Source organism: Nanorana parkeri, unplaced genomic scaffold (assembly GCF_000935625.1).
Source record: "Nanorana parkeri isolate BGI_ZX_2015 unplaced genomic scaffold, ASM93562v1 scaffold514, whole genome shotgun sequence".
Lineage (NCBI taxonomy): Eukaryota > Metazoa > Chordata > Amphibia > Anura > Dicroglossidae > Nanorana > Nanorana parkeri.
This window is the reverse complement of record NW_017306782.1, coordinates 336,209-363,411: the sequence shown is the minus strand read 5'-3', so window position 1 is coordinate 363,411 and position 27,203 is coordinate 336,209. Positions and strand designations below refer to the sequence as shown.

The 27,203-nt window shown below is 39.9% G+C and overlaps 1 protein-coding gene across 1 annotated transcript in view; it reads right to left on the bottom strand.

The window, feature by feature from the left end:
* Positions 1 to 27,203, bottom strand: part of LOC108790936 (lipopolysaccharide-responsive and beige-like anchor protein) — a 493,639-nt gene that overhangs the window by 139,247 nt on the left and 327,189 nt on the right. Inside the window, exons 40-43 of the mRNA XM_018561299.1 lie at positions 21,417 to 21,534; positions 6,659 to 6,761; positions 3,804 to 3,919; positions 3,589 to 3,701 (exon numbers count right to left, since the gene is read on the bottom strand). Coding sequence (XP_018416801.1) covers positions 3,589 to 3,701; positions 3,804 to 3,919; positions 6,659 to 6,761; positions 21,417 to 21,534 — 450 coding nt within the window. The remainder of the gene's footprint in view (positions 1 to 3,588; positions 3,702 to 3,803; positions 3,920 to 6,658; positions 6,762 to 21,416; positions 21,535 to 27,203) is intronic.

Here is a 27,203-nt window from a genome sequence, read left to right as displayed (position 1 = left end):
CGTGTTATTGGTATTCACTGACTGAATTACATATATCATGTTTGCTTTTGCCCATAGTTCCGCTTTTAATAAATCTTAAACAGTGGTGAATGTGGGTTCAATTACGATCTCATTGCTTTAAATACTTTGTACGCTTTGGATAGAATGCAGAAGGGTTAAAACTCAGGATTTTCATTACTGTGTGTTAATGCAGAGGAGATTCACTCCTCTGTCCTGGTGACTATTGTCTTCATTGCAGAAAGTGATAGTTAATCCACAATGTGGTGGTGACCAATGTCTAGGAGGGAATACCCACTCTGAAGAGATCTCCTCTTAGTTTCTGCTGTGTCTATGGGACAAGAAGAGAAGGGAAAACTCCCACACAGGAAACAGAAAGCAAAAAAACAAAACCAACCTGCCAAGGGGTAATAACAATTCCTTAGTCTATCCAAAACTAAACAGAAAGTTTGGGCTTTTCATACACTAACACCTGAGCCCCAGTATGTAAAGTCTTTATTCTAACCGCACAGACATTATATTCCAGATACCTGATGGAAATCACAATAAAACAAACACTTTAACCACATGTATGGAAAATATTTACTACAGCCTATAAAGAGTTTTCTTACCTTTGTAGCTTTAGAAAATAATTATGCTGTAAACGTTTGCAATGTAACAAGATATAAGATGTTTTTTCCATTACAGTTTGAAAATAGATCCACAAAACACTGAATTGACTACCAAAGCAACAATTTTTAAAAAGTTGCTCAGAGTGGTAAAATCTCTGGGTTTTTATTGAGGCCTGTGTCCACGTTATTATCATTATTTTTTTTTTAATCTAACAGACACACCAAATTTTAAGTTCATAGGAGGTTCTGACAGAGCTGAATTCTATAGGTATGTATTTGTGCTACGTTTCGAAGAAGCTGCATGTAGAGGGCCCCCAAGCCCTTTCTATGCATGAGTTCTCCTTCAGTCTTATTCAGTGTAAACCCTCTTCTCTCTGTGGAAAATCATTGTACAGTAATCTGTCTCCATTTTAGTCACTAGATGCAGGTCTGTCTCTTATCTAACCTTTGTCTGTATACCAGACAGACAGCTCTTGCAAGTCCTCTCATTCCTCAGCCCCCAGCATCCTGCGTCTGCAGTTTTGGTGTCATCCATAATTTAGGAGCGCATAAATACATGGAAAGGCAAACTGTGCATCCATACACTGAATCACCGTTCTCAGGGAACTATACTGTGAAGTTTCAATGAGTAAAAATAAAAAAAATATACATCATGTAATCATCCTTGCATGCCACAGATGCATGAGGAGACCTGTAGATCTTACAAAGCAAACCTTTGTAAAGAAAAATATGCTTCCAAAAGTGACTTTGACTTAACTTATGCCACAAATAAAAGATCACTTGTAGCAATTTGTGATGACTGGGTATCAGTTATTAAAGTGTCTGAGAAGTAATTGGCTCACATTGTCTAGTCTGCCCCTACAAGACCATTCTCCAAAATATTTTGTCCAGTGCTATCTCTATGATATGGGACAGTCAGACACAGAATCAAAAACCCAAATGGTGCCAAGAGCAACAGACCCACTCTAGCTTAATTGCTCTTTACTCAGTTTTTTTATACTTCATCTTCTATACACATCAAAACTATTTGTGGCAGTTAATCTAAACTAAGTGTTGTCTCTCCGTCTCCATCCATTCTTCTGACTCCCCAAGTTACAGGCAACATTATCTCTTAAGTGATAAAACTATCCAGTATATGTAGCACACAAATAAATGAACAAATTATGCTTGCTAACATTGTAAAATAAATGTACTGTACGAGCAAGCATCAAAGAGAACTCCACCAGTCCCAGGCACATGCTGTAACTGGGAACTCGGAGCTAAACCCTACTCATCACTTGTGTGCAATTGTCTCTCAATAAACACACAGGCTGTGTTATCTATGTAGTAGTGCTGCAAAGTGATTGTGTTTCACTGTTCTTATTATATTTACTTCATGTCCATAATGCCATCCACAATGGATTCTGTGGACTTAAAAGTAGGCTGAGAAATAGCACTTTATAAGTTGTTATAAGGAATAAAAGAGACATAGGATGTGATGTATCAAGAAAAAAAATTATGAAGCCCAACTACATTAAAACACAAGCAGTTTGCTTGTATAAAAACAAGAAAATGCACATACACTAGCATGTATACTATACTGTAGCACCTGGGAACTAATTTACATATGTTATATAAAGTGACATTTAGTGAAGCACTGAATTGGTTGCTTTATTGTTTACAACCTGAAAAACATATGAATTAACGTATTTAAAATACTTCTTTAAAGCTAGGGACATTCAGGAGTATTATTTTATCATGTACTCCTTGACAGTTCAATTAATAGAAATTATGCCAATTTGTTCACTGAGACATTCTGACACTGTCCTTCCTTCTGGAAGGTGGCTACTTTTGTTCCCCATGGCCTCTGTGTGTGTTCCACAGTAGCCACCGCTCCAAGCTCACTCCCGTGATAAACTAAAAGCTCAAAACAAATTAGTAAACTAAGCTTGAGATTGTAGTCCATCACAGGAGTGAGCTTGTAGAGGTGGCTACTTTACAACACACACAGGGACCATGGGGAACAAAAGTAGCCACCCTCTAGAAGGACAGTGTCAGAACCAATTCAGAGATGATTTTTACATATATCTCCCTTGCCATTAAAGTCACAAATTCCGCCCACCCACAAATGCTGCTCTAAGGAGTTACCTTAAATTACGCCTCTTGATCTGATCATCATCATCATCATCATCTTTCCAGTAGTTTTCAGGAGTCCCTACAGCGCTGGTGCTGGTCTCTGATCCAGCGCTAATTGCTGTGTCTTCCTGTCCCACGGTGTCAGGTGCGTGCATTCACTTACAGTGTGGCTTTCCTCTTCTCCCCGCCAAATATCTCTACTGTGCATCATCCTGCATGGCCACTCGAGAATCTTCAGACGGGAGGGAGCAGCGGAGACACAGGTAAGTAATTACCTATTTGGTAACTTTTTAATTTTCTTTTTATGTTTTTGCATATAACTACTGTTTGCTAGCAGTAGACATATGTAAAAACAAAAGCGACTTTAATACTACTTTAGCTGCTCATTTATGACTAGGCAAAATAAAAAACTGCTTAACTTACCTAATGCCCCAGAAGTCGGCTGTTCCTCAGTGGCTAGTAAAAGCATTCTATTTGGCAAGGTAGTGGCAGTTTCTGGGACTTAGTAACAAAGTCAGTAAAACTAGGCCCGAGCAACAAACTCAAACTAGTGCCAGTGAGGCACAAAGAAAAAGGTGACCTGACCAACCAAAGCAACAGCTGTCATTTTGCATACATATAAAACACGAGCTGCAGAAAGACTCTGACTGTTACAGTTAACTATGAGATACTCTCTGCTCAGTAAATTGTTAAAAATTTGAATATTTAGACTATTGCCTATTTGTTAGTATACAGTAATGGTAAATACACAGCCTATGTGCACGTACATGCGTGTCTCAGGAAGGTAAATTAATTATTGATAGATGGAATATTACTTAGATGGATATACATATACAGTATATGGTTTGCTGTAGAAAGTACTCACCTTGGACAAGTCTCTAAAATTGCTTGGAAGGGTAAGGTCAAGCTCTTCTGAGTCATAGTTTGTGATGACCCAGGGAAATACTGGATACTGATTTAAGTCATTGTAGGTCCGTCCTGTAAAAACATGAAAACTGCATTTTTATAGATCATGACACACATGAAAAGTATAAAGAAAGATGTGAAAACGTGTTGAAGATAATACAGCTGCCAGTTTACCAGCTATTGTGTTCAGGAACATCAAGTATTCAAAGTTTGAAATTTCTCTGTGCTGCCAACGCTGAGTCATGTTTGACGCTTTAAATATCTGCCGAGCACTAGCTAGGGAAATGCGCCTGCCAAGAATAAAAAAAGACATACAGATTTTTAGTTAAAAAAATAGGAACCAACAGTGTTGACTGCACATGCTAATCCTCTCAAACTTAGGAAAACATAAGCAAAGATTTGTTTGGAGACATTAATATATATCACACTGTGGTAGGCAGATCTGTTAACTCATTAGCAGTGTCTGCATCAGACAGGACAACTTTTACATCCCCTGTGCAATTTCATGTGTTTTTGAAAACATTACAGTACTTATAAAGCAACCCTGTTGCCGCTGACAAGGAATTACACAAAATTACCTGGAAGAAAGGTCAGGACACAAAAGTGACATAAGGATTGGGCCTACACACTGGAAGTATCAGTTAGCAGTGGTGACTACAGTTCTTCAAGAGAGCAAAGATTTAAAATGCCAGCCCAGGAAAAGGTAAGTATACAATGTGTTTTTATTTTATTTCCTTAAAGGGTCGCTTTAAGGCATTTGCAGTATAACTGTTAAAGTGGTCCATGACATTCCTCTTGATAACCCATCTAACAGAACCTGTGCACAGAATTTCTTGTTAGCTCTTTCTCTTGTCGCAGCTCTCAAGCAAACTCTGGATAGCACTTGTGAATAACCTGTGTAAAAGCCAACTTTACACATTTTCACTTTCAGTTTTCCTTCAATCTTCCTTATTTCAGCCAATGAAAAAATATATATTTCTACCCAATCAAAAAAGGAAAATGAAGTCACTGTATGCAGGCAGAAGGAAAAAAAGAAAGGCTAGAAATCATACTTTTTGCATGAAATGTCACATCTGCTATCTAGGGATTGCAAGGGAGCTAAGAAAGGGAGCAATAAAGCAATATAAACAGGCCCCATGCACAGGTACTTCTAGATGCGATAGTAAGAGAAATGACATGGGTCACTTTAAAGCTGAACTCCAGGCAGATCAAATAAAAAAAAAAAAACATCTCACCAACAACTAATGTAGTAATATATTCACTAAAAAAATCTAGGTGTATTTTAAAGTAATTTAAGCACCCGAATATGATTTGGTATCAGCTTCTTGTAATCCCCTGCACCACACTAAGACTGGGTGAGGGAGGGAAAGCAGTAGGGGTTGCAGTGTTCACAAGCTGGCAAGTAACATTCTGACAGTAAAACAAAAGAGTGCCTCATCACTGTGCTGCTCTTTTACGGTCTAATTACACACTGCACTAGTAATAATTTGTGTGTGTCATATTAAAAGGGAGTGTATACTTCAACCACTCCATTACCACTGTACTTTTGAAAACGGCGGAGTGGTGGACATCCTGGAGCGCCATTTTAAAGCTGCACTCTGGTTACATCTTCTGCGCGCATCCAGCACATGCGCAATGCCTACTGTCATTAAACAGCGCAAATCAAAGTCAAATTGTACAGAGCAAATCAGAGTGGCACTGTGCCTAGTGATGGCTAGTCACAGTGATCACAAATGTATGCTTTGCTGGTGTTTACTTTTAAGAGCCTTCCTCTCACAAAGGAGGAAAGGAAAGAAAGAGTATTTCATGGTGAAAGGGATTTTAGGGAGGTAGGCAGGAGGCAAAGTTAAGGTGGTGGTGGGGTTAAAATATTGTGGTGGGATAATTTTTAACCCTCCCCCCCCTCCTCATTTCCATCCTCCCACTGTATGTGATCTGTACATTAACCCCTTCACCACCTCCTCCTCCCTCTGTGTATAACCTGTACATTAATGATGTGCTGTATCTAGTGTACCAATACCAAGCTCCATGTTTTAACCACCGCAATACTAGCATGTTTGTCCTTTCCAAAAACCGTGGCAAAAAATTAGATCGCTTTGGGGTGTCTACTTTCCAAATAGGGGTATTTAGGGTGTTCATGTTTTCCTGACATTTTATAAAAGAACGCAAGGAAAGCATTTTTTTTGTTTTCAAACATCTTGGTCTTTCTTTTTCTACATAGTAAAGAAAAACCCAAAAGAAAGCTTTATCTGTCTTTAAAAATGGCCTGGTAATGAAGAGGTACATGCAGGCTAGTAGTTAAGCAGCCAGTAACTTTGTTTTTTCATTTCAATTAATTTAATTAACTTTGCAAAGATTTGTTTTCACTCTTGCAATAAAGAGTATATTTCTGTTGATCAGTGTAAAAAATACAATAAAAAACTGAAGGCCCATTGCTTATGATAATCTGTTAACTGTCCCAATTTTCAATGGGTCTTTAGGACTGAACTGATGTACCACAAGGCAGAATATGTGAAAAATAGTCAGCAAAGTCACCATATCTTCAGCCTCTCATCAAGAGAAATTGCACTTCTGAGACAGAAATGGAAAAAACACTGAATTTCTAAGCTTATGGAAAAACACACACATTTTCTAACACTATAAATCATGTCTGGGTGAATGTGGTACAGCTTTTTAATGGTTATTGCCTGTGCACTTTACTTCATACATATTTATAGTGGGTATATGCATAGTTCATGGATTGCATATCTTAAATTAAAACTCAGCACTGTTTATATTTCATACTCTTATTTAACTTAATTTCAAGAAATATAACAAAACAAAAATAATCAGCAAATGCAACAAAATAAAAAATAAATTGAGCATAACTCCAAAACTCAATTATAAAGTCAATGTAAAGGATGAATGTTAAAGACTACTAGGTAAAGAATTAATCTGAATAGGTAAAAAAACAGTACAACAATAAAACATTTATGTGTGCCATAGTAATACAGAGTATGGTGGCCTTGCATAGATCCTCTATTTGTCACCTGGTTTGAGGAAGGCCAAAATTCGTGCCAATTCCAACTCTGGGGAGGCAGTGAACCACTTTTTTCACTATAGTCTGGTCTGGAAAGTTGAACATGACAGCAACTGTACATAACAAAAAAACAGAAAAAGTCAATTTTAATAATGCTTGCATACATTTAGGTTTTTTTATATGACCAAACGTGTTTGAAAATGAAAAAAAGTTATGTATGTTAAGGTTTCTACTAAAATACAGTAGCAAAACAGATTAAGTAAAAAACAAAGCTTCTTGTTTTCTAATAAATATTTACAGCTTGTGAGTACTGTAGAGGGCTTAACAGACAGGATCCACGAAAACTGGCTAAGAAAAAGCAGAAAATTTACAAATTGAAAGGTTGATATACTTGTCACATGGACAACACAACCAAAGTGACCGGTAAGTAATATAATGGACATCTTGTCCTAATTATTGCTAGATATGACAAAGCTTTTTATATACGAGTTTACTATACAAGACCCATACTACTGTCTAGTACAGAATATATTAAAGGCAAGTATTTTATTTACTCTAACATTTCTACTATTCCATGATCTTTCATGCAGCTCTACATAAAAGACTGTATTTACAATAATAAAACAATAGGAGTGAACAATATTTTAAAGTGCAATTCCAGACAACAACCACATCTAGCCAGTTAGTTACTAATGATATCAAGTAAACATTGCAACTCTGCTAGAATCAAAAAGTTAATTTAGTTAACCATAATCTAAGTGCTGTATAAAGCTATGCAGCACACATTTTCACATATCATCTAACAGTGTCAGCAGGAAAGCAGTGGCAATGTACTTGCTGAGTAGAATTATCCAAAAGGTGTGCATCCTTATATATTTGATAATGTTTTTCCATTATTTGCTAGGTGTATAAAATACTAAATGCACAGGTAGACCCAGATCATTGTTCTATCTTATATCTGCTAAGCTTTCTATGACCACAGTAACATGAAATGAAAGCACTATGGTGTACACCTTTTTTTTGCATTTTTAGTTTCCTCATGATACAGGAGTACATTTTGAAATGAATGAAAAACAAACGGCAGGATGGATGCGCAGGGATGTGCCCATAGCAACTGCACAGGTTCTCATGAGCACGCAACAGCTCCTACAAGCTGCCGTCACTCAATGGGACGGAGGATCCTGACAATATTGTCGGGATTGCTTCTCAGCACAGAGCTAAACCCTACCCACAGTATATTACACAAAACTTTAAGCTTATGATGCATATTTGATTACAGTGCAAAATGGACTCCTGCTTCATAAGGAAAGTAAAAATGCAAAAAAAAAGTGTGCCCTATACTTCTCCTTTAAAGACGTTCATAGAGGATGACTTTTAGCATTTCTATTATTTTTAAAAAATGTTTTAATACACAAAAATCACTAGTTGAATATGCATATTCTTAGAAAAGTGTGTTATGTTTTTTTTTAAAACCTGGTTTTCACATACAGTGCTAACATTTTTTAAACATGGGAACACTCATATTTGCATTAGAAGGCTCTGCCTCCTGCTGATTGTCTCATCTCACTAATAAGGGCTCTCTGATTGAAAACAACAGAATCTTTGCCGTTTTTAATGATGAGAAAAACGTACAAAGCACCTGGTAGCCGGAGAGCATGTCATCTTTGCCTAGGCTGTAAGTGACATGATGTAGCACAGAGAAGTAATTTTAGTCATTTCTAAATGATACTCAAAAAGAACATGTTATTTGGTTTTCACATGTGCCCTACTGATCCAAGTGAAGTGTGAAATTTAAATGGGGAGTACATTTCAAATTGTCTTTCTGTAGTATACTGTACTTCTATTCATCAGCACTATACAATAAGATGCTTCCTGGTAAGATTGTTAGAATTTTTAGTTCCACAAGGCAGCAGTGCTCTTACAATGTGAATATATTGCACAAAATATTTGAATTTACAGTCTTGGCAGTCCATAAGCTTCAAACACTAAATTTAAAAAAAAAACCACTTTTCCAGTTTTATATATAGCATATACTATAAAGGAGTATAGACATGCAGAATTTACTATATATGTACTTAAAACAACTTGTTTTGTGTTGACACAGTATCATATATTGTAAAGCGATGCACAAACTGTTGGCGCTATATAAATCTTGAATAATAATAATAATTACTACATTTCAAATTATTTTGAAGAGTCTACAATGTAAAACAGTTCTCTTCACTCCAAACCTAGTCTAGGGCGGTTATCCTTTCATTTTGTTATTGGGATATAGGAGAAAGTTGCATTGAGATTAAAAGCAAGAAAATATACCAAGTTTATGATAAATACATGCAGACAGCACCTAAATGAGAACCATAACCTCCAGCAAACCAATATGATGCTTCCTCTTGCTCTGTCCCATGCAGACCTTGAAAACTATGACACAGAGTGCCCCATTCCCCTGTGTGACAGTGCCACATATCTCTATGCTGCATGAAGTGCCACACATAAGTGCCACTATTCCCTACTCTTGCTAGTAGACCTTTCTGCTGCTTTTGACACTGTTGACCACCTGCTCCTCCTCAAAAAACTCCAGTCACTTGGCCTACAAGACTCTGCTCTCTCGTGGTTCTCTTCCTACCTAAGCGCTCCTTTAGCGTCACCTACAAATCTAACTCCTCCCCTCTTCTTCCTCTTTCTGTAGGGGTCCCCCAAGGCTCTGTCCTTCTCTATCTACACCTCCTCCCTTGGTCAGTTAATAACCTCACATGGCTTCCAATACCATCTCTATGCTGATGACACTCAAATCTATCTTTCTACTTCACAACTCACCCCCTCTGTGTCCTCTCGTGTCACTAATCTACTATCCGACATATCCGTCTGGATGTCGCAACACTTAAAACTAAATCTTTCAAAAACTGAGCTCTTGATATTTCCTCCTACCCGTGCACCTTCCCCCAACTTTTCCCTTGAGATTGTTAACACAACTATAACCTCTCTTCCCCACATCCAATCGCTATCCAAATCCTGCCGCCTTCACCTTCGTAACATTTCCAAAATACGCCTCTTCCTCACCAAAGAAACCGCAAAATTACTCATCCACTCGCTTGTTATATCTCGTCTTGACTATTGCAACTCCCTCCTCATTGGCCTTCCACTACACAGGCTATCCCCCCTTCAGTCTATCATGAATGCCAGCTGCCAGACTCATTCACCTAACCAACCGCTCAGTGCCTGCAACCCCCCTCTGTCAATCCCTGCACTGGCCTCCACTCGCCCAAAGGATAAAATTGAAAGTATTAACAATCAGTTACAAAGCCATCCACAACTCCGCCCCTGGCTATATCTCAAACCTGGTCTCAAATTATCACCCTAACCGTCGGCTCCGCTCATACCAAGACCTCCTGCTTTCCAGCTTCCTTGTCAACTCCTCCCATGCTCGCCTCCAGGACTTCTCTAGAGTATCTCCCATCCTCTGGAATTCTTTACCCCAACCTGTCCGTCTGTCGGCCACCTTGACTGCCTTTAGGCATTCCCTAAAGACTCATCTCTTCAGGGAAGCCTATCCCACCTCAACCTAACCGCTCAACCATCCCGTTCTTAAACAATTCATCCCCACACAGCTCCCTCCTTATGTATCACTTCCCCCTCCCTTTTAGATTGCAAGCCCTCACGGGCAGGGCCCTCCTTACCATCTTGTCTTGATTTGTATTGCGATTGTAATGTCTTCCTTATATTGTAAAGCGCAAACTGGTGCTATATAAATCCTGTATAATAATAATAAACCTTTCGGTTACATGCACTGTCTCATGTTACTTTATTACACACGGTCTCAAATAATTTTGTGTTTCATACATCATACCGCTCTAACACAAAGCCTTATAATTTTTACTACATGCAGGGACTCATAGCTTTGGATTACATGCGGTCTCTCCTACCTCTGTATTACCTACAATGGCTGAAAGTTCTGTATGATGGGCAGCTACTTATACCTCCATATTATGTGCAATGCCTCATACCTCTGGATTACATGCAATGTCATATCTCTCTCTATTATACACAGTGCCTTATAACTCTGTTCACATACCAGGCAGTTCATGCAGAATTATTTAACAATCCTGTATACTGATACATTTAACTTTGATGTGTGTTACGCTTGCCACACACACATTACAATCTGAATGTACAATAGTTTTATGGTAGTTATCATCATCATGCAGGATTTATATAGAGCCTCAAATGTGTGCCCCGCTTTACAAAATGGGGGGAGACAGTACCGTTACAATACAATTTCAGTACAATAAGGTTAAGAGGGCCCTGCTCCTGAGCTTACAATCTAGCAGGAGGGGCAAGTGATACAAAAGGTAATATTTGTTTAGAATAAGTTAGTGGAAGACGTAAAAGGACAGTTATGTTGAGGTGTGATAGGCTTCCCTGAAGAGATGAGTTTTAAAGGATAGTCTAAAGGTGGACAGCGTAGGAGAGAAGTGGACAGATTGGGGTAGGGAGTTCCAGTGGATGGGAGACACTCTGGAGAAGTCCTGGAGACTAGCATGGGAGAAGGTGATGAGAGCTAAAGAGCAGGAGGTCTTGCAATGAGGGGGGAGAGCGGTCTGTGTGATATTTTGAGATGAGGTTGGTGATGTAGCTTGGAGCAGAGTTGTGGTTGGCTTTGTATGTTGTTGTTAGAATTTAGAATTGTATTCCTTGGGTCAATTTAGAGCCAGTGGAGGGATTAGCAGATGCAATATAATAATTTCCATCAAAGGATCAGAATTTTGAGAAATCAATTGTGTCTCTTAAACTAAAGAGATGATTGTAAATCTAAAATTGATTGTTCAATCAAATTGTAACATATGTGGCCAACTTTTGGATTTACCAACAAATATGTAGTGCAGAGGCCTTTTAGAATAATCCCTTTAATAAATATCCAATCTAGGAGACAAACTGTACATTCTGATTGTAACATGTGGGGTCAGATAGCAGCAATTTATACATTGAATGTAATTTAACACCATCATTCCAAATGACCCATTGAAGAAGCAGGCATATGTTTTCTAGTGTATGTATTTAAAATGTAATGTATTAGATGCAAATATATTAAGTGATAACATTTGTGTTTTAATCACTGTAATCCTCTGCACAGACCACTGAAAAAGTGCATGGGACCCTTAAGCTTGTGCTGCAGTGCACATGGGTTGTCAGTTAACATGCTAGCAGGAGAGAAGAGCAGAGTGATGGCCTCCTCGGTGTGCTGCTTCTCCTTCATTGTCTAATCAGCAATGTGTTCTTGACCAAGTTGTGGTGCTATTTAAGTGGAGAACAAGGTCTTAGTTGTGCTGTCTGGCCAGGGTTTCTGTATCATAAAACTGGCTGAGCCAGAAATCCTTTAACGGGTAAAGCAATTCCCATCTATGTATTTCAACTGCATTTCTTGCTGCGTGCCTAGAGATCAGCTTAAAATATATATATATACACATATACATACACAGTTGTGCTCATAAGTTTACATACCCTGGCAGAATGTATTATTTCCTGGCCATTTTTTCAGAGAATATGAATGATAAAACCTTCCTGTCACTCATGGGTAGTGTTTGACTGAAGGCATTTATTATCAATCAACTGTGTTTACTCTTTTCCAATCAAAACGACAACAGAAACTACCCAAATGACCCTGATCAAAAGTTTACATACCCTGGTGATTTTGGCCTGATAACATGCACACAGATTGACACAAAGGGGTGTGAATGGCTATTAAAGGGAACCATCTTCACCTGTGATCTGTTTGCATGTAATCCGTGTGTGTGTATAAAAGGACAATGAGTTTCTGGCCTCCTGACAGACCCTTGCATCCTTCATCCAGTGCTGCACTGACGTGTCTAAATTCTGAGTCAAGGGGAAAGCAAAAGAATTGTCAAAGGACCTGCGGGAAAAGGTAGTTGAACTGTATAGAACAGGAAATGGATATAAAAAGATATCCAAGGAATTGAGAATGCCCATCAGCACTGTTCAAACTCTAATCAAGAAGTGGAACATGAGGGGTTCTGTTGAAACCAAACCACGGTCAGCTAAACTGTCAGCCACAACTGCCAGGAAAATTGTTCGGGATGCAAAGAAAAACCCACAAATAACTTCAGGTGAAATACAGGACACTCTGAAAACATGTGGTGTGGCTGTTGCAAGATGCACAATAAGGAGGCACTTGAAGAAAGATGGGCTGCATGGTTGAGTCGCCAGAAGAAAGCCATTACTACGCAAATGCCACAAAGTATCCCGCTTACAATATGCCAAACAGCACAGAGACAAGCCTCAAACCTTCTGGCACAGTCATTTGGAGTGATAAGGCCAAAATTGAGCTTTTCGGCCACAACCATAAACGCTACATTTGGAGAGGAGTCAACAAGGCCTATGATGAAAAGTACACCACTCCTACTGTGAAACACGGAGGTGGATCGCTGATGTTTTGGGCATGCGTGAGCTACAAAGGCACAGGAAAGTTGGTCAGAATTGATGAAGGCACGATGAATGCAGTATGTTATCAAAAGATACTGGAGGACAATTTGCATGCATCAGCCCGGAAGCTGCGCATGGGACGTACTTGTACATGCCAATGATCCTAAACACAAGGCCAAGTCGGCCTGTCATTGGCTACAGCAGAATAAAGTGAAGGTTCTGGAGTGGCCATCTCAGTCTCCTGACCTCAATATTCTCTAAACATAGTGGGTATGCGACTCTCCTTCCCACATTCATAAAACTTGAACGTTCTTCTTCCTCTGCACTTTTGCTTGTATACATGTCAAACATATGTTTATGGCTATGGAACATATTCTATACACGGCATCAAAAATTATAATTCAATGTTACTGGGTAAATTATGACTGTTTACAGTGACCAAGTAGGAGTGTTATCAGTTTTGTTTCCATGAGTATATGCTTCTCTTTCACAAATTTACCTTGTCAGACATATAAATGTAACTAGTTGTATTTCTTTTTGCAGTCCATAAAATGAATTGCAGGGTCTGACTACATATGTTTGAACTAAATATATTTTAACATTTGTATACATTACAAAATATTTCACATTAGTTAGAAAATAATTCTACGAAACTCAGATCCCTATATGTTTTAACTTGTAAACCACATTCAGATACAACTACTGCATAATGAAAACAATATTATTATTCAATTTGTTGTGTGTTTTGACAGGAGGCTTTGGCAGGTGGCAATCCCTCCAAACTTGCTCTAAATCACAGTTTGTAGGGGATAAGTAGTTTGTTGGTGTGATATCTGGGGTATCAAACTTTTGGGAGTAGAAGATTTAGTGCATTCCACTAGTACTCAGATGATGCGATGAACCTTTTTACATTGATCAAAGTTTAAATTAAAATTGGGGTTTCCCCATTCATTGTAAATCAATGGTTCATTGTAACACTATTTCTCAAATCTACTTTTCCGTGTATAAGACGCTACTTTTTCATAAAAAGGTTTACCTACAAATAGAGGGGCGTCTTATACACGGGGGCCGAGAGGAGAACTGCCGAAAGTGCCGATACCACTGCAAACTAGCCTCACAAGTGAAACTTCAGATTGCAGAGACAAGATAAGTTTTCCTCCAATCATTAATCTTTTGTACCTGACGTCAACTGTTGCTGGGGAGAGTGGAGGAAAACTGTTATCGTGTCTCTGTAATCCGCTCTCCCCAGCAACAGCTGACATCAGGTACAAAAGATTTATGATTGGAGGAAAACTGTTATCTTGTCTCTGTAATCCGATCATAAATCTTTTGTACCCGACGTCACCTGTTGCTGTGGAGAGCGTGTAGCCAGTGCCCAGAGCGGTAATGTTGGAGCATAAAGTGATTGACTCAGAGGTAAGTGTGATGCATTATATCATTTAAAATATTAATTTCTGAATTTTGGGTAAGAAAAGATGGGGGCGTCTTATAGACGGAAAAATACGGTACTTGCCTTCTTTTTTTCCCCCTACCATTCTATTCACGCATGGGAGTGAGTAGTAGAAGCAGCCTTAAGTTCTAAGCTGCGGCTTAGGACTTACACAGGCTGAGAACTCTCTTTGTCCCCTGTGACATTGGTGTGCGCATGTGAGTTTTCTGTGTTTAATGCAGCTTAAGGTACAATAAACCCCTACAAGCATAGGTAAATTTGCTGTAAGAGGCAAGAGAGTTTCACATTTTCTCTGATCTAACAGTATAGAACCCCATTACTCATTTTGAGATTAACCCTATTTTCATCCAAACTTAAATCGTGGCCACATGTCTTCTTCAGGGACCTTAGAGTAAAAAGGTTATTACAGTTTAAACAACCCCAATTCCAAAATAGTTGGGACGCTGTATAAAATCTACATAAAAAAGAATGCAATGATTTGCAAATCTCATAAACCCGTATTTTTTTTCACAATAGAAAATAGAAAACATATCAAATGTTTAAATTGAGAAAATTTACCATTTTAGGAAACAAAAAAGGTAAATTTGAAATTGATAACGTCAACAGGTCTCAAAAAAGACAGGACAACAAAAAGCTGGCAAACCAAGTGGTACCAAGGAGGACCTTGGAGAAAATTTTGCAACTAATTAAGTTAATTGGCAACAGATCACTAACAGGATTGGGTATAAAAAAAGCATCTTAGAGAGTCAGAGTGTTTCAAAAGTAAAGATGGGCAGAGGTTTACCAATTTGCATCTAAAAATTGTCAAAAAATTTAAAAATAATGTAGCTCAATGTAAAATTGCAAAGACTTTAAATATATCATTAACTAGAGAAACCTCCGTGCACAAGGGACAAGGCTGAAACGCAATATTGGATGTCCATGATCTTCGGGTCCTCACACAGCACTGCATTAAAAACAGGCATGATTCTTTGATGGACATCTCTAAAAGGGCTCATACTGTAAATACTTTAAAAAAATCACTGTCTGTTAACACAGTCGCTCATGCCATCCAAAAATGCAAGTTAGAGATCTATCATTCAAAGAAGAAGCCGTTGTCATCTTCTCTGGGCCAAACCTCATCTAAAATGGTCTGTTGCAAATTGGAAAACTGTTCTGTGGTCAGACAAACCAAAATTTGACATTCTTTTTGGCAACCATGGACACAGTGTCCTCCGGACTAAAGAGGAGAGGCACCTTCTGGCTTGTTATCAGCGATAAGTTCAAAAACCTGCATCTCTGATGGTATGGGGGTGCATTAGTGCATATGGAATGGGCAGCTTACACATCTGGAATGGCACCATCAATGCTGAAAGATATATCCCGGTTTTAGAACAGCATACGCTCCCATCCACACAATGGGGGTGATTTACTAACCTAAACACACACACACCAGGTGTGTGCGATTTTCACACAGCAAAACGTATTTATCAACCAAAAAGTCTCTAAAAGCATATTTCCACTAATGCCATATATGGAAAAATCATGCACATGATGCATATATAATGCTGCTTCACAGTTTAGACAAAAATGGTTAGCTCATGCATTTACATTCCTTGCATTCATCAACGCAAGCAACACAACATAGAGCTAATTTACCCAACATCACCTTGGAATTCCTTCAGAGCTTTGCACAACACACCTGCTGGGTGTGTACACATTACAAAGGTGTTTAGATTCCACCCATAGATCATGCTGGGAGGGAACACACTGCAGAGGTGTATACACGTTCGTGGTGTGTTTATAAGGTTAGTAAATCAACCCCAATGTCTTTCTTAGGTAAGGCCTTACATATTTCAGCAGGACAATGCTAAACCACATTACATGCATGGCTTCGTAGTAGAGGAGTCCAGGTGCTCAACTGGTCTGCCTGCACTCCAAACCTTTTACCAAATGAAAATATCTGGCGCATCTTGAAACAAAAAATATGACAAAGAAGACCCAGGACTGTTGAGCAATGAGAATCCTATATTAGGCAAGAGTAGGACAACATTCCTCTCCCAAAACTCCAGCAAATGGTCTACCAAATGCTTAGAGTGTTGATAAAAGAAGAGGGGAGGCTGCGCCATGGGAAACATGGCCCTGTCCCAACTTTTAGTTGTGTTACTATCAATTTAAAAATTTATTTTTTTCTTAAAAACTGTACATTTTCTCAGTTTAAACATTTTATATATTTTCTATTGTGAATAAAATATGGGTTTATAAGATTTGCAAATCCTTGCCGTCTGTTTTTATGTAGATTTTACACAGCATCCCAACTTTTTCAGAATTGGGGTTGTATAATCACTATTAATGTATTTAAACATTGTGAGACTTTACCATCCCTTAAAAGCACCTCTTCTCTAGAGTGAATAAATTCAATCTTTGTAATTGTTCCTCATAAATGGAAGCCCTTCAAACCCCATATTTTGTCACTCTTCTCTTTCTAGTTCAAGACATCCTTTTATGCAGGAATCTTATTTGAATCACTTTTTACTGGCTGATATCACTGTGGTACTGAGTCTCCAGGACCCCTGAGGACTTCACTTTAGTCAAACTTGGCACATCCTCCATCTCCAGATGCCGAGTTGAAATCTGGGAATAGACCTAGTGAGTACAAACTGGTAAAAGATCAATAGGGGGCTTAACCCATCTTTCCTTAAAAATAAATGCATCTGTTGCATTATATACAAGTGTCACTGAAGCAGTTAAAGGAGAACTATGAGGTGAGTGAAAGTCACTCATCCTCAAAGTTCGAGCCGACGTGTGACAATGATTGGGAAGTGAGCGAACACATACCGTCAGTCACGGCTCCCTGCAGGGATTCCCCCCACTCCGATCCTCCAGCGCTGACTGGAGGAACGGACGGGGGAGGGGGCGGGTACAGCTGGCTCTGCCTCTAGATAGGCAGAGCCAGCTGTCACTCACGCAGCTGGGTGGATCTTGACAGTAATGCGGCAGCCTCAGTATACCGCGAGCTGTAGCTCACGATATACTGAGCTTTGGGTCACGGGAGGACGCTAGTATATGTCCTCCCGTGACCCTTAACTATGGAGGAAAACACTTACCTCATAATTCTCTTTTAAGGCATGTGTTTAAGCAGTGAGTTGCAACTGCAGGTACTTGAAATATATTTTATTATCAAGGGTAAATAGCTCTTTTAGCTCATTAAACGATGAACAACCTCCCCTTGGGTATGATGTGCTGTAATTTCTTTATGATTTTAGAGGTCAAGAAGTGGGATCTGGGATAGACAAAGTGTGAACCTTAAGCATAGCTTTCATACCTAATGTTTTCTATGTAGCAAATGTTTGCCCTCAGAAGGGTAAGTTTAAGAGGTCTGAATAGGAGCCTTTTCTATGGCTGTTCTAAGGTCACTGCTGAGTCATCTCATGAACATCTTTTACTGTTACTAGCATGGCTTCACAGTAGTAAGTCTGGTGATGGAGCAATAAGAGCGCAAATCCAAATGTATAAATAGTGTTGAGACAGGCCGTCTCTGTGAGATTCACGGGCTGTCTCAACACTATTTATACATTTGGATTTGCGCTCTTACTGCTCCATCACCACGTTCACAGTTTCCTCCTCCTGTTCTTAGAGCAGCACTCCACACTGACCACATTCACACATGCCCCACACCTTCACAAGAGCACTGTGCTTTTTTTCTTTGTTGTCCACTAGTAAGTCTGCAAATTTAGCATTCTATGTCTTCTGGAATTTGTCGAAAGTGTTGGGTGTTTGCTTGGCCCACAAATAGAGGGATTAGTGTATTTTCAATTTTTGGGTTAACATGTAAAAGAGATCAACTTGATGTAAGAAATCTTATCAAAATGTTAAAACAGAACTCCAATCAAAGTTAAAATGAAAAGGACCTAATAAAAATAAAATAAAAACACAAGCTTTGCAGCAATATTTAGCTATAAACCAGCCTCAATCCAGATATATACTCCCATAGTACTTTTTTTTTTCTGCCACTAGATGTTCAGCATCATTCAACCCTCTTTCACTGAGCCCAGGTCATCCTGGACCTGTCCCAGCCTGTGACTGGATAGTGATTAAGGTAGGAGTGGTGAAAAAAAATATTTTTCTTAACTGCCAGTGAGGGATGAATCTTCTGTAGCTTGGGCTTCTTCCACTGAGGAAGATTAGTGCCCTTGCCACCAGTAGCATCCTTGATAATGGTATCCAGAGTAGATGCAAAGTGGTATTGTTCCTCGAAGGACATGGGGATTAGATGCTTTTTGGATGCAGGTTGTGCAGTCAAATAATTTGACTAAAGTGTCCTCTGCATATGTAAAGACAAGCAAGCAAGAGATAAAATGGGAAACCTCCAGCAGTCCATCACAATTGTTCTATGACCATGGGATCAGCTGTAGTAGTGGCATGATTTGAAGGGATGGGATAAGGATAATTGCCTGCCAGTGGGAAGAGAGCTTTAGAAAAGACTTCCAATGGCATATTGGCTTAAAGACAGGAATAGTTGTTGCCTTGTTAAGGCAGAACATTGTAAAAAAGTGGTCTGTCCCCACTGTAGATCTGGCAAATATCTTTTTAGCCGGATACAAGGCTTGGGGAAAGCAAACATCTTGACAAGGTGTTTTTAATCCCCATAAAGGAAGACTTGGAATAAACAGGTGCACAGGACAAGTTTTTAAGATCTTAGGGGCTCTAAATTACCCAAGATAGGGGATAGCACCAATAGAAGCAACAGGCTGATATTCGAGTGTCAGAGTGGTGCACAATGCACCAAGAGCCCAAATGGTTTCCTTTAATTTGGAAGTATTTGGAAGTATTGGCTAAAGACTGCAATTCCTCAGAGGCAAGCTCGTCAGGGAAGGACAGGAATGACTCAGAATCAGACAGTGTCCCAGTGGCTTAGGGCTCAAAGTCCATTAAGGCCATAGGCATATCAGACAGAATTTGCAGGGGAAGATGTGGAAGCCTGCTTGTGGCCTCTGCAGTCAGAATCAGTAAATACCTAGGTGATTTGTCTCAAAGTCTTGCAAGACTGTAGTAAAAATGTCAGCCAAAAGGGCAGGGAAGCTGGCGACACCCGATAGAGCTAGTAAAGACAACTAAGATGATATAGACTCTAAGGGATGCAGGTCCTTTTGCCCTCTGAACCTAAACAGTTGCCGAACGCCGATAGTAAAAACACGGGCTGATTTTTTTTTCTGCTTGCTGGGAATGTTAACAACCTGTAGCGGCTGTTACATATGTGTTCGGCCGGCTGTACAGCTGGCCGATCGCTTGTATGATAACATACAGTCCCCTGCCCTGCTCCATCCTCCTCCTCCACCACCACTGCTGCTGGCTATCCCGCGCTCCACTGTTCTCTCTACGGGCCCGGGAGAGATCAGCATTCTCCCACAGCTGGTGAAGCATGCACATATAAATGTAAATACGCGTCAGGTGTGCCTACATGTGAAAACAACGATTACGTCACACATGTTACATATTGCCGCAAATGTGGGTGTGTGACCAATAATTTTAGGGCCATTAATCACTGATAACACTAATCTGATGAGCGGTAAAAGCTTTTAAAGCGTCACCTGTGGCCAATTTTAGGCATTGTAGATTTTTCCGATTTCGCAGGAACACACAGTTTTAAACTTTGACATGTTTGGTTTCTATTTACCCGACTTGACCCCATTTTTGTATGTTTTACCAAAAAATTGGGTACTAATGTTTTATAACATAACATATTACATATCGCTGCAAACATAGGAGTGTGAGCAATAATTTTAGGGCCATTAATCACTGATAACACTAAATTGATGAGCGGTAAAGGTTTTTAAAGCGTCGCCTATGCCCAATTTTAGGCATTGTAGTTTTTTCCGATTTTGCGGACGCACGCAATTTTAAAGCTCGACATGTTTGGTTTCTATTTACCCGACGTGACCCCATTTTTTATGTTTTACCAAAAAATGGGGTACTAATAAATGTTTTATAGCATAAAGTAATGCAGCGCTGAATAACGCAAAATGGCCTGGACAGGGAGGAGGTTTAACACCACAGTAAGCAAGTGGTTAATGAACTCCAAGAAATTGATTTTACGGTAATTACAAAAATCCAGTTTTATTTCTTATTCATTAAAGGACACAGGGCTAAGTTATTCTGAGACTATTGGGACAACCAACAGCAGCCCACTGAGGAGTGGGCAACAGTAACAAAACACTAACAGGTCCACATAATAAAAACAATAGAACAGGGTCGGGCCTGCCGCTCAAATTGCTGCCTGAAGGACCTGATGCCTAAAACTGGCATCGGATGATGCCTAAACATTTACCTGATAAAACTTAGTGAACATGTGAACAGAAGACCCAGTAGCAGCCTTGAACACCTGGGAAACAATTGCCCAACAAAAGCCCAAGAAGCACTTGAAATATGATTTGCCTGAGCCACCTAAAAATTGTAGAACAAGAAGCTGGTTCTCTTTTACAGGGACTATCAGAAATGAAAAAAAGAGTCAGTCTTCCTAATGGAAGCAGTGGCTGAGAGGTACATGCAGGCAATGAAGGAAAATTTCAGTCTGATGTACTGAAGCCAAACAGAGATGGAAATATAATGTCCTGGTTAAGGTAAACGGAGTAAAACCACCATGGTAAAAAAAAAAGGAGGGCTTAGGTCTTAATACCTAAAGGTTGTACAACAAAATATTAGTTTAGGGTTCCATCGTTTTTGTCCCCGTCATTTTCATTTGTTTAATTATTGTTGAATCAAAAGTAAAGTTTGATTCTATATCAAATATGAAATAAACAATGATGAATGACAATCATTTTTAAGTTACTTCTGAGAAAATTATGGATTCTTCTTTTTTTAATGGAAGGTACCAACACGTCTATATATTGTATTAAGACATTACCTCTGTTTGCCATGAATAATTCCAAAGCTGTGTTCTGCAGAAGATATCGCCTTGAGAATACAGCACGGATTTCTGTAAAGAGCCATTTTCCATGCACTCCTTCGGTGTAGGCCAAAATCTGAAAGGACATTAAAAAATTTACTTAAACCACTATATGGTAAACTTCACAAACATGAAGTAATGATAAAAATTGAACCTGACATTATCTGCAGTACTGTGAACAGTAAGGTTTAGATAATAATATCATAATTTCAGCTCCAAATGGCAGTAATACAGCAGTGTAGAAGTAGTCTAACATAAAAGATAATGGCTTTTACAAGAGAAAAATAAAGTAAGAGTATTGAGGGTAGCCACATTTCTTGTTCAGCAACCATTTCACAAGACTTACAGTTGGCACTCAATAACCTAGCACATAATATTACAATGGATGTGTGTAAAGGGGGCTGTGCCAGAAGATTTTTGCACAACACAATTTTAGGTTAAAAGGTTATATGAACACTTCAAGAAATTCAAACTGACATGTCTAACCCATTCCATACTCAAGATGATATGTTCAGTTTGGGCTACAATAACAATTGCATGATTCAAACAGAATACACTTGCCATAATGGTTTCTTGTGGAGATACAACTCCACCTAAAACAGATATTCCAGTATTTATTGGAGGGCTTATTAAAATCTGTGATTAAAGGAGAACTATGGGGTTAGGGCTTTTCACCATAGTTCTCCTTAGGGTAACGGGAGGACACAAACTAGCGTCCTCTCGTCACCCTAAGCTCAGTATACCGCAAGCTACAGTTTGCGGTATACTGAGACAATTGTGTCTGGATCCGCCGAGCTGCATGAATGACAGCTAGCTCTGCCTATCTAGAGGCAGAGCCAGCTGTATCCGCCCCCCTACCCCGTCCGTTTCGCCAGTCAGCGCTGGAGGATCGGAGCGGGCAATCCAGTCCCACCCCTGTCACGGCAGAGAGCTGTGACAGGATTGAGAAGTGAGCGAACACCAGTATGTGTTCGCTCACTTCCCGATCTACTGAGCCGACCTGTGAAAGTCTCTGTCACAGGTCGGCTAGAACTATGAGGTGAGTGAAAAGCACTCACCTCATAGTTCTCCTTTAATGTGAGTCAAAAATGGTCCCATTGGCATCAGCTGAATGATCTTCACCTTTAAGGGTATCCTTATTTCCAGGTGCTAAAATATTTTACGGAGGATCTTCATTTTTACAATTCCTCACAAGTACAGATTTATTGTTATCCCCTAGGAAGTGTTCTCAACAACCAACCCAGTAGTGTACAATAGTAGATGATGGTGCTGTCTTGTACACTTCTAAATCATACTATGAAAACATTCGCTAGGCATACTAGAAAACTAAAGAGCTCCAAACCTATACTTTCCAAATTGAACATCTAAATATTAATAAAATAAAACAATTTAGACACATTCATGCAAATGGGAATACCCAATTACCAGTAGGTATGGAATTCAGAAATCTCCAAGGCTAGCTCATATTTACCAAAAGGTAATACTTAGGAAGGTTGGTAAAAATCACATTTTAATGCTGGACATAAAAGGGGTTTGTTGGCTGTCAAGCTGTCCACACAGGAAAAGACAACATACATTTACACCCTTCTGAGCTGCTAGCTTAGCTAAAGTAACTTAATAGGGTTTCATATAACTGAAACATGAACATCTAGAAGGCCCTAAACTCGGTTTAAAAGGCAAACTAAACATTTCCTGTATATTTCTTTTCTGCATGTCAAAGTCGAGCCATCATTCACTAACATAAAATTAACAGGGTTTGCAATGAATATTTGATTTTCTAGGTAATGCTATTAAAGCAACCACTTAAGGCAAAGCAAAAAAAAACAAAACTTTTTTTATATGGACATTTAAAACCCTACAAATAAAACAGTCCAGTGTAACAATTTAGATGGTGGGGTTATGGGAGACTCTAGGGCAGTGGTTCTCAACCTTTCTAGGGCCGGGACCCCTTGGTAACATTTGCCAAGTTGTGGTGACCCACAACGGTAAAATTTAGGGTTGACGCGGCTGTTGCAGCGACATCTGGCGGCGTGGTGGGAGAACTGACACTGCTGCGCTAGGAGAGGGCTGAGGAGGACTCTCACCTAGCTCGGCAGAAATCACACAGCGCCTCACAGGTTGAGAACCACTGTTGTAACAGCTAAAATGGCAAACCATATAACACAAGCCCGAGGGTGTCAGCTTTTATTATTAATAATAATGATGTTAATCGCTAGATGGGGACCTGATGGAGAACTGCAGGTCCCCCTCTGCTGATTGACAGCAGCAGTGGGCGGGTGCAATAGCTAGTTTGCTATTGCAAAGTGAAATAACCAATAGGAATGTCGCTATGCATTCCAATGCTGATATATTTATTTTTTTCTCCGATGTCAGAAATAAAAATAAAAAAACAATCGCAGCGAAAGGTTTACTGTGCTCGATCGAGCAGATTAAACCTTTCCGGGAGAAAGTGTTTCCCTCCCGGGCGGCCGGGAGCCGCTATCTAATAGCCAGAGACTCCCGGCGACCCCTGGCAAATTGTCATTCGACCCCCAAAGGGGTCCCGACCCACAGGTTGAGAACCACTGCTCTAGGGCATAAAACTGACCTGCCACTGTATTCTTACTTTAGGTCTTAGGTCTAAAGGTCTTGAAAGCAAATACAGACAGGCACTAATCACATTAGGACAAATATGGACTGCAGTGAAAGTCCATGCAGATGCTACAGTCCTTGTTTACACCTCTAAGGCTCCATCCACACCTAAGCATATTGTCGTGTGTCAATCAGCACAAAAAAACGCTCGACCCCAGGAATCCCTTTCAGTTCTATGGTCCCTGTTCACACCATGAGCTACTTTGGGGCACATTCAGTGTTTTCTCCTCACTGACTCCCTAGAAAACACTTGAAAAAAACGCGTCACACTTATTTTTGAGCAGATTCAGCGCTTGTTGCCCATGCACAATCTGCTCGTAAAAACGCGCAAAAAATGCTTACAAAAACCTTGCGTAAGATGTGTTGCTCAGGTGTGAATGCAGCCTAAGGCCTTGTTCACACCTGGGCATCGGCATTTCCTGTAAGTTTTAATACGTGTTGACGGGCATTTTTCTCTGGCACGTTGAACCGATAAAAAGCAGTCAAATCCATGACATAAGTTCCCTGTTCCCTTTTTACATAACTTCCTGTTCCTATATCTCTCAGATAAGAGTGTTTGTGGCTGTGTTCTCTGCTGCATTGTCTTGGCGATGGATCATTATTACTTTCAGATCTGGGATACAATGTGATACTACGCTCTCCTGCGCATTCTTTTATTTTTATATTGTGGTTGACAAGGGTCCTAAAGGCACACCTGTTCCAGAATTAGATTGATAAAACTGTCTCCATCATATTCAGTCTTGATGACAAAATTTTGAATCCCAATGTGCTTTGCAAAAAAAAATGGGAGGTCTTTCCATGCTGTAAAAAACATGCGCTAAACGCACATTCAAAATGCTCTAAGATGCAATGAAAGTCTATGGACCAAAAACGTGTGAACAAGGTCTGAGGGTCAACACATGGTACAATCTGACAACACAATCTTTGAACAATCAGCTTTAGATTTACAACAACGATGTAATATGAGGAACTACTTATTCCAACCAATCAATCAATTTGTATCCAATCAGACAAGCCCTTGCACTATAGATTGTACCGTGTGTGGTGAGATTAGCTCTCACATGTGCTCCCTGCATGGAAGAGTGTCAAATGTAGATACTGACAAAATTTTGCAAAATAACTAGCTGTTTTATACACATAAACACATGGGCATGGGTTTCATGAGGCTGTATCAAGATTTTATTTAATACCGACACTATATTTAAAAGAAAAAGCTACTTAAAATAGTTGTTAAAGCCTATGTGTGCAGTTTAGCCTCTGCTCTGTCATGCAGTACAATTATCCCCTTCCACAGACATACTTCAAAGTCTCTGGAGTTCAATTAAAATTGGATTAGATATAAGACTGTCTTCTGTGGGACTTTCGTCATACATTGACAGCACTCTTTACAAAGCCCAGCCCTCCAGTAAACCAGTTACCATGGAAACTGCATTTCCACTGCTGTTTGGAAGTTATGTCAAGTTTGTCAGATAAAGCAAACACACCAAAAAGCAAAGGGTAACACATTTTAATAGCAGGATATAGACAACTATAATTATTGGTAAGTCACTATTAAGAAATTCTTTACATAAACGTTCTATAACTAAAATTAATCGAAAATATATCTGTGCAGTTTTGATAAAATCAACTTCCACAATCAATAAGATTGATATTTAAAAGCCAAACTTTTTTTTGGGAGAGACTGGAGTAGAATCTCTCTCATATGGGAAAATATCTTCACTTCCTATTTGATGTGTCACACAACAAAATGTGAGGGAAAATAATCTTAATGGGGACAGAGACTGCATTAAAAACAAAAGTTCATGAAGCAAAAAGGTATAGAAGGTCTACCAGCACTTTATTGCTGTGTGGATTCATTAGGAATACTTGCCCTCATTTCCTATGCAGATGATTGGTTTAAGAGCAGGAAGATGGAGGAATTCGATGTGATTACACTGACAGCATTAAAATAATATTCTACCTTTCAGATCATGTTTCATAGTTAGTAATTGCGGCCCGCGAGCCGGTACTATGTGGCTCGCAGCCAGCTTACAAGTCAGGTACGCGGTCACGGATGCAGACCGCATAGCTGCTCCTGTGCCGGCACTCGGATCCTTTCAGCCGGCGCCTTCACTGAACGCTGGCTGAAAGGATTGATTAGTAAAGGAATGCAGCAGACCTTACCAATCTCAAGGGTGTGGAAATTTTTTTAAAAACTACTTGTCCAAGGACTAAAGTGGGGGCCGAATCTACTTGTCCCTCATGACAATCTACTTGTCCCAATACAAAAAAAATGTTTTAATCAAAACTAGGGATGCATGGATACTTTGCTTTCGGTACTCACTGATACAGAGTATCTGTGCTTCTGTTTGCCCAGGAAGCCAGCTCCATGCCATCAGGAAGCTGGGCAGCAGGTAATTACATGCTACCCAGCTTCCTGTTTGCCAGGGAAGCCGACTCCATGTTGTTTGGCCGGCTTGATTGTGATTGGCCAGGAAACCGGCTTCCCAAGGGGGAGAAGGGCTTCTGGGAGAGGCCGGGCCAGATTTGATTGGGTAATTCCATTTTCCCATACTACGTGGGAAAGTCACACGTCGGCTCAATAGATCGGGAAGTGAGAACACATACCGTCGCTCACTCACTTCTCGATCCTGTCCCTGCAGAGAGCCGTAACTGTCACTCACGGCTGCCTGCAGGGATTCCCCCCTCCGCGCTCTGATCCTCCAGCACTGACTGGAGGAACGAACGGGGGAGGGTACAGCTGGCTCTGCCTCTAGATAGGCAGAGCCAGCTGTCAATCATGCAGCTGGGTGGATCTCAACAGTAATGTCAGGATCCGTGTCAGCTGCGGCGGTCTCAGTATATAGTGAGCTGTAGCTCAGGGTGTACTGAGCTTTGGGTCAAGGGGGGATGCTAGTTTATGTCCTCCCGTGACCCTGGGGAAAAACACTGACCCCATAGTTCTCATGTAATGCACATTGTGCGTGTAGGAGAGTTCTGCTGCTTGGCTACCACAATATGGCACACAGTGGAATGGCGGCAGCACTCAACGCGCGCACACACAATGTCCTATGCATGCATTTATTTACATGCAGATGACTGTGGCAGCGGGGTTGGTTTTAACTTTTTTTTTTT